Source organism: Epinephelus moara, chromosome 8, assembly GCF_006386435.1.
Source record: "Epinephelus moara isolate mb chromosome 8, YSFRI_EMoa_1.0, whole genome shotgun sequence".
In the NCBI taxonomy this organism is placed as follows: domain Eukaryota; kingdom Metazoa; phylum Chordata; class Actinopteri; order Perciformes; family Serranidae; genus Epinephelus; species Epinephelus moara.
The window spans coordinates 45,061,727-45,070,645 of record NC_065513.1 but is presented as its reverse complement, the minus strand read 5'-3'; the positions used below and the strand labels follow the sequence as shown (position 1 = coordinate 45,070,645).

The window sequence follows — 8,919 nt, the reverse complement described above, 5'->3', positions numbered from 1 at the left end:
ACACAGAGACACAGACACACAGAGACACAGACACAGACACAGACAGAGACACACACAGACACAGAGACACAGACACAGACACACAGAGACACACAGAGACACAGACACAGAGACACAGACACACAGAGACACAGAGACACAGACACACAGAGACACAGAGACACCTTCATATGTGACACCTGTTCTTCTTGACTTGTGACACAGTCTGAGCCTCAGTAACGTCACACTGAGTCCAATCTGGAAATCCATACGTAACTTCTTCCTCTACAATGTAAATTGCAGAATCTCTTCTTGAGAGATTACACTGAGTCCAACAAACATCTCTACAACAACTTCAGCTTCGCTGTGTCAAGTTGGTTTGTTCCTTTGCTTCCTGTCAGCCGTGCTCTGCTTCACTGGACACTTCTAGGCACATGTGGGCGGGGCCAGACCCTCGCTCACCAGCGCCACATTTCAAGTTGATTGTGATTTATAAAGAGAAACATGTGTGGGACATGCTGGGACATGCATGGGACATGTGTGGGACATGCATGGAACACGTGTGGGACATGCGTGGGACATGCTGGGACATGCTGGGACATGCGTGGAACATGTGTGGAACATGCGTGGGACATGTGTGGGACATGCGTGGGACACATGTGGGACATGCGTGGAACACGTGTGGGACATGCGTGGGACATGTGTGGGACATTTGTGGGACATGTGTGGGACATGCATGGGACACGTGTGGGACAAGCTGGGACATGCGTGGAACATGCTGGGACATGCGTGGAACATGCTGGGACATGTGTGGGACACGTGTGGGACATGCGTGGAACATGCTGGGACATGTGTGGGACACGTGTGGGACATTTGTGGGACACGTGTGGGACATTTGTGGGACACGTGTGGGACATGCTGGGACATGTGTGGGACATGCGTGGGACACGTGTGGGACATGCGTGGAACATGCTGGGACATGTGTGGGACATGTGTGGGACACATGTGGGACACGCGTGGAACATGCTGGGACATGTGTGGGACATGCGTGGGACATGTGTGGGACACGTGTGGGACATGCGTGGAACATGCTGGGACACGTGTGGGACATTTGTGGGACACGTGTGGGACATGCGTGGGACATGCGTGGGACATGTGTGGGACATGCGTGGGACACGTGTGGGACATGCGTGGAACATGCTGGGACATGTGTGGGACATGTGTGGGACACATGTGGGACAAGCGTGGAACATGCTGGGACATGTGTGGGACATGCGTGGAACATGCAGGGACATGCGTGGGACATGGGTTGGACAGGACACATGAAGACAACAGGAAGTCAGTGTGGCGCCCTCTGAGGCTGTGAGTTGTTCAGAGGTCACACTGTTATCTGGTTTATCACAGTGTTTCCCAACCTGAGGCTCGTGGCCTCCTGCAGGTCCACAGGTCAGTCTGATCACATGACTCTCCTCCACGCTGTCACAGCCTCTGTGTGACACGTGGACCCCTCATGTTGCCACACAGCCGCCACCGCACACATCAGGTGGTCCATTGTGTCATTCTCATCAACACCACATGTTAAAAACAGCCTGTGGGAACACAGACAGGGGTCAAAGGTCAGATGTCAGTGTGACCTCAGTAAGTAAACATGTTTTCGACTATAACTGAAGAGTTGATGTGTTTATTCTGACCAAATGTGACACAAATGTCTAACAGGATAAAATAATGTAGGTCAGAAGGTCAAAGGTCAGCGTCACCATGACATCGTCATGTTCTGAGGTTATATCTGAGGAGCGAGGAGGGGTGAAGTGAGACCGTGCTGATTGGTCGGATGTTGCGTATAAAGCGTCCCTGTCTGGACACACATGGATGTAAAGTGCGCCCTGATTGGTCACTGCAGAGCAGAGGGCGAGAGACTCTTATACTGATGCTGACTCGTCCCAGCACAAAACAGGAAGTCAGTGTTGCCGACAGCGACCACTGACCTTCCTGTTAACGTTAATGTGGCTCTGATCTAATCACCTCAGAGCGCTCCCATTGGCTCGTTCTGGCCCTGTAGCCTCGGGGCCCTGGAGCCAATCAGATTAGAGCAGGGCGTCTGCTCAGTGATGTCAGGCTGTTACCATGGTAACCGTGGTTACAGTTGTTGTCCTTGTCCTCAGTGTTCAGTCGGTCTGTGTCTCTGGTGGAGTCAGCAGCACCTTGAGTGAAGAAGCGTCTCTGAGGTAAGACGGTGTGTTCATGTGTTCACATGTCACTGAGTGATGGGGAGGAGGAGGAGGGGGAGGAGCCAAACCTGGGTGACAGGTGAACACCTGTCTGATGAAGACAGTGTGTGTGTGTGTATGTGTGTGGCGGTGGATCAGAGCAGAGACTGGCGGGCGCTAAAGTGTCAGCTGATAAAAACAGTTTTTAACAGATCTCCTGAGAGGAGGAGTTAAATCCTACAAATTAATCACCATATAGATGACGGACGATTTTTGGAGCCAGACGTGACCATTTTTGGGTGAGAGGGCGGGGCTGACGGGGACACTGTCAGCAGAAAGCCTGTCACTCAAAGAGGCCCCGCCCCCTCAATGATGCGTCACTTTAAGCCTTTATGAAGGAGACGGCTGTTTGCTTCTTCCTGTTTAAATAGATCCCAAATTAAAAACCAGAATAATTAGAACACAGCAGAGCGCCTGTCACCGTCACGTCACCACCACCATTATCATCATCATCATCATCATCATCACGTCAGGACCTTGTGGTGCAAACGTAGGATCTCGCCAGAATTACGCCTTAACTACCCTGCAGCACTTCCCCTGCCTACCCCCCAAAGCATCATGGGAACTGTAGTTCCAAAACCTGATATATCTTGTGTGTTGTTTAGATCCTCTGCAGCATGGACCACAGCGCCATGGACCACTCCCACCACCATCATCCCACCACGGCCCCGCCCACCACAGGAGGACATGACCACGGAGGAGGAGGCGGAGGAGGAGGGCACGATGGGGGCCATGGAGGACACGGGGGGATGGTAAGAAACAATAGCATCATGATGTTAGCATGCTAGTGTGACGTCCACATATTGTGTGGCGCTAACATGCTAATGTCCTGGTTGTTGTTGCCAAGGCGATGACCTTCTACTTTGGCTACAAGAACGTGGAGCTGCTGTTCACCGGCCTGCTCATCAACTCACCTGGAGGTACTGATATATTTATTAATTTTTTTCTCCATTGTTTATTTACATTTTACATTTACATTTTTTTTCTACTGAATATATACATTTTTTATATGATTTTATTTCAATTGAAAATTTACGTTTTAATTTTTATGTTTTTCTATTAAATATGAACATTTCTATACTTTTTCTATTTAGATTTTTATTGAATATTCACATTTTTATTCTTTCTGTTACAGCTCACGCTACAATAACGAAATTAAATTAAACTGAAAGGACTGTATACTTACTTTGACTCACTAAACTGAATATTATGACTGCTAAACCTACAGACTAATTAGAAATGGCGATGTAAAGCCACCGGCATACCTCTATGTATAATATTATATGTAATTTGGAAAGGTGGACACTCTACTAAATAACTGGGGGAGGGACACAGGGATGTGACTGTCCGTCGAAGGAGCCGGCTACAGAGTTTGTAGTCCACGGTAACGTGGTGCGACAAAGGCTAGCTAGCTTAGCTCTAGCTAGCTAGCGACTCTCAGCCGGCGTTGATCTGCAAACCAGGCAGGAACAGTCCCGAAAATCCTCTTCACGTCTTCTTCAACTCTTCAACGACCAACGGACGGCAACACCGGCTTTCACCCACAGACACGGCTCCACTCTCTCACTCACTCCAACGTGTCCTGACACTCACGCAGGCATACACACATCCAAGAGCTCGCGCGCAGATCAAAGAAAAGGCTGCAACTACACAAGTGCAGACAGAACTACGGCATCACTATTTAGACACGCAACATGTGTTACAGACGAATATACATACAAATATATTTTGGCATGAAAATAATAAACTAAATCAAAGTGAGAAAAAAGAGAAACCTAGCTGGGCGGGGGCAAGGTTATTTCCTATTCCTTATTATTACTCAAACTGAGCTTAACTGAACTAATCTAAATGTGCTTCTGGACCGTCGTAACACTTTCTCGATTAAGATTTTTCTTCTATTGAATATTTACATTTTTATATTTTTATATGCATTTTTTTCTATTGAATATATAGATTTTCATACTTTTTATATTAAGATTGTTTTTCAATTTAGTATTTACATTTTTTATATTTTTTTATATTTTTTATATTAAATATTAAAATTATTATATTTTCTGTATTTAGTTTTTTTTCCTACTGAATATAAACTTTTTTTATACTTTTTATATTCAGATTTTATTTCAGTTGAATATTTACATTATAGATTTTTTTTGTTAATTTTGGTTTTATTTCTATTGAATATTTATGTTTTAATTTTTATATTTTATATTAAATATATGCATTTTTATACTTTTTATCTTAAGATTTTTTTTCTATTGAATATGTAGATTTTCATTCTTTTTATATTCAGATTTTATTTCAATTAAATATTTACTTTTTTTCTTACTTTTTATATTCAGATTTTATTTCAATTAAATATTTACTTTTTTTCATACTTTTTATATTTATGTCTTTTCTATTTATATTTTTATACTTTCTGTATTTGTATTTCTATATTTTTATTTACATTTCACACCAGCTCTCTGTTTGTCAACATTAACCCCTCCCCTGTCCTCCTCTCGTCCAATCAGAGATGGTCGGGGCGTGTATCGGAGTCTTCCTATTGGCCGTCCTGTACGAGGGGTTGAAGATAGGTCGTGAGGCGTTGCTGCGTCGCAGTCAGGTCAATGTCCGCTACAACTCCATGCCACTCCCAGGGGCTGATGGGACGGTGCTGATGGAGACGCACAAGACAGTCGGGTAGGTGGCTAACGCTAAAGCTTAAAACAATGCATTCACAACAGGAAGTGATGACATGATAGTGACATCACTGTCATGTGATCATCAGTCATGTAAATGTTGTGTTTACTGTCAGCTCAATGACTGAGGGGGCGGAGCTTCCTGTTCGACTAAAGTCCCGCCTCACAGGACTCTCTCCCAGGTAACAGTAGAGTTCTGGTCCTGGTCTTGGTTGTGGTCCTGGTCCTGGTCCTGGTCCTGGTCCTGGTTCAGGTTCAGGTCTTGGTCTTGGTCTTGGTCTTGGTCCTGGTTCTGGTTCTGGTCTTGGACCTGGTCCTGGTCCTGGTTCTGGTTCTTTCCCTGCTCTGTTTGAGATGCTCTGATCAGATCAAACTGATAATTGATTAATTCTGATGATGCATAATTGAGCATCAGAGGATTCTGATTGGAGCGTCTCACTGATGATGATCACTGTGACGTCAGTGGAACGTTTCTCTTTAAGTTCACACTGAAAGTGTGTGGCGACCTGGTGAAACATTCTTACCCTGAGGCTAATGCTAAGCTAACGCTAATATTAATTTTAACTCAAGATTGAAAACACCATTGAAGAACAGTTAACAGTAATGCTAACTCTGCTCAGTGCATTTAATTTTCCTCATTAGCACTGGTGCTAACAACAACACTGCTAACGTAAAAATGATAGGTTGAAGATACCGGTGGTGTAGAGCTACGTCGTGTTTTAAGATGGAGAAATATGAAGGTTTGGTATTAACACTGGAAGTGACAGAGCTAACTGTTTGTAACAGTAAATATGTTGCTAACACTGGCAAACAAGAAAACTAACGCAAACACTGCTACGAATGCTGAACCTAGCTAGCAAGTTAGTTTAATGTAATACTGCACTGTGTTTGTGTTGATAGCTTTAATGCTAATATTTAAATGTACTGCAGTACATCCATACTGGCACTGGCTAATGGTGCTAATGCTACACCTCTGTATAAAAATTCTTTATGTAGAACAGTGATGCTAATGCTAACACTGATAGCAGTTGCTAATGGTGCTAATGCTACACATCTCTAATTAAATTCTCTAGTGCTAATGCTAACAGTAAAGCAAACCCCTCATCTCGTCCTGTCAGGCAGCGGATGCTAAGCCCCGGCCACTTCCTGCAGACCCTGTTGCACATCGTTCAGGTGGTCGTCAGCTACTTCCTGATGCTCGTCTTCATGACCTACAACGCTTACCTCTGCATTGCTGTGGCAGCCGGCGCTGGCATGGGCTACTTCCTGTTCAGCTGGCGAAAGGCGGTGGTTGTCGACATCACAGAGCACTGCCATTAGGGAGTGCAGCAGTTAGCATCTGATCGGGAGGTTTGATTTATTGCTGATCACAATCAATAAAACGCTAACAAAAATTGAGTTAGCACAGACACTAAATTACAAATGTTACTCGATAACCATGGTAACACCCTGTTGTAGGTTAACATGCACACTAACGTTTGTAGTTAGCCAAGTAAATCCTCGTTTTAGCAGAAAACGACAAACACTTGTTTTTCGTTTCTGTTTTTGTCATAATTATGAAAATTGTTTTTTTTTTCTTTTTTTTCTGTGAACTCCTGCTGCCGACCAATCACAGCTCAGATCACCTCAGAAGGTTCTGATTGGCCAAATCACTTTCTTTTATTTCCTTTTTAATGCCATGACAACTGGAAGGTTAGCGCTAGCTGCTATTAGCCAAAGTGTTAGCATACGTAGCTTCCGTGTACACTGTATGGAGACAGATTCATGTCAGTATTATTTCTGTCAGCAGATTGATGTGCCGTGTGTCAATGTGTAATCTGTAAATGTAAAACAACTTTAGCAAATGCCAAAAAAAGATTTCTAAACCCCCCCCAAATATTTTCACATCTGCAAATACACAAATAAATTTCCCCCAAAAAACTCAGTGTGCAGAAATTGATTCACAAATAAAAACTGGATTCACAGAAGTCTGTGTTAACGTCGTTAAAAATATTCACTAATGATTTTCATTCATTTGTGAATTGATTAAATGTATTCACAGTTTTGTTTTTTTGAGATTCTGTTTTTTATTTGTGAAATAGTTTGGTAAGTTTTACAAATCTTGTTTTTGCTTCACATAAACGCATGGATCTTTGATCACACAAACAATATTGACACAAATGTGTCTCCCTATCATTTACTCTGTAGTTGGCAGCTCGTTAGACGAGCCACGTCTCTTTAAACAGTGTTTAAACGTTTATTTAGAGTAGAATTTATTAGCAACTAGATGCTTTACAGAAGTTTTAATTTAGATTTTTTTATTTAAATCACATTATTATGAAACTAACTCTGTTTGATTTTTGTTGCAGTTAAAATGAAAAAAAAAATCTCCAGTAAACCTCGAGCGGCTCGTTGAGTTGATCAGTTTATATTTACAGAATCACATTTTTAAAAAGTTAGGTACAGAAAATGATTTTCAAAAATTTCACAATAAATTTGTTGTTGAGATTTTTGATTTTGAATACAAAATAAATTCTCTCACAGTTTTCTTTTTAACTTGTTGAATCCAGTTTAAAGTTCATGAATGAAATGATCCTTTTTTTTAAAGAGCCATTTTTCCAGGTTTTCTGTGGGCCTTAAACGCACCACCTGTTGCCTTACTGTGGCTGACAAACGTCCTGATATCCTACTGACTGGAGGCCAGTGTCGACACTCTGCTGGTTTCACTTTAAAACAACTTGAAAACGGTTGTGTCTTCACCTAAGGAGAAACGTGTTGTTGTCGGAGGACAGTGTCCACCGGAGACAAATGATGATTCGTTGGGAAAGACCAAAAATAGAGGTCAAACTTGTGACCGCTCCCTAACTGTGATGATCGTTTGTTTCTGGCTGACATGGACCTCCGTACGTGTCATTGTCATTTATTGTGATTTTTGTTTTAATTCACACTGAGAGGTGGGCGCAGTTTACTTTCTGGACCAGTCAGGTTGCGGGGACAGATTGCAGTTACTGGATTTTATTCTGAACGTACTTGTGTCTGTATGTTTGGCCGTCCTGTCAGACTTTACTCGGGGCTGCGGCTCCTCTCGGTGTGAATCGTGATGTGTGAAGGAAACTGTTTGTCTGAAGATGTAAAATGCTGGAATCACTGAAAATAAAGTTTATGAAGAAACTTGTCATCTCGTCTGTACGACACAAACTCACCTCAGAGAGTAGAGATCATTAAAAAAACACCACAGATGTTTTAATTTATTTAATTGTTGAAGACAGGTGTTCACCTGAAGGTTCACCTGTTCCTCTGTTTTAAGGGACTGTTCATTACTTATGAGGGGGAGACGTGTCAAATTATTTTTAAGGACCGAGGAGGGACTTTTTTAATGTTGGCCAAGGGACGGGGCGTACAGATTTAATAATAGATATAGAGCAATCTGGTTTTATTCAAAAAAGACATATTAGGAATAACATTTGACTGATACTGGATATGATAGATTATCGTGATTTAATACCAGATGAAAGTTTTATCTTATTTATTGATTTCTACAAAGCCTTTGACACAATTGAACACAAGTTTATTTTTAAAACCATCTCTTTTTTTGGTTTTGGAGAATATTTCTGTAATGCAATTCAAACTCTATATAAGAACTCTTCCAGCTCTGTAAAACTGAAATGTGGCACATCAAGTCGATTTGACATTCATCGTGGTGTTAGACAGGGCTGTCCAGTATCTCCTTTTTTGTTTATATTAGTAACCCAAACAATGGCCACTCATATAAAAAAATCACCCTTCATGTGTATGAATGCAGTAGACAAGAACTTCAAATTATGTCAACTGGCAGACGATACTGCAATTTTTCTTAGAGACCAGAATCAAATTTTAGAAGCTGTGGCTTGTATAAATGCATTATCTGATGTTTCTGGTTTAAAGATGAACTTGGATAAATCTGTCTTATTTCCAATTAAAAGTTGTAATTTGTCAAGCTATCATGGGATTCCAATTAAAGAAAAGGTAACCTACCT

The 8,919-nt window shown here is 42.1% G+C and overlaps 1 protein-coding gene across 1 annotated transcript in view; it reads left to right on the top strand.

The window, feature by feature from the left end:
* The window catches only part of slc31a1 (solute carrier family 31 member 1), a 9,305-nt gene extending 1,231 nt beyond the window's left edge, over window positions 1–8,074 (top strand). Inside the window, exons 2-5 of the mRNA XM_050051669.1 lie at window positions 2,852–2,998; window positions 3,094–3,166; window positions 4,757–4,925; window positions 6,043–8,074. Coding sequence (XP_049907626.1) covers window positions 2,864–2,998; window positions 3,094–3,166; window positions 4,757–4,925; window positions 6,043–6,244 — 579 coding nt within the window. The 5' untranslated portion in view covers window positions 2,852–2,863 and the 3' untranslated portion in view covers window positions 6,245–8,074. The remainder of the gene's footprint in view (window positions 1–2,851; window positions 2,999–3,093; window positions 3,167–4,756; window positions 4,926–6,042) is intronic.
* The last annotated feature ends 845 nt before the right edge of the window (window positions 8,075–8,919 follow it).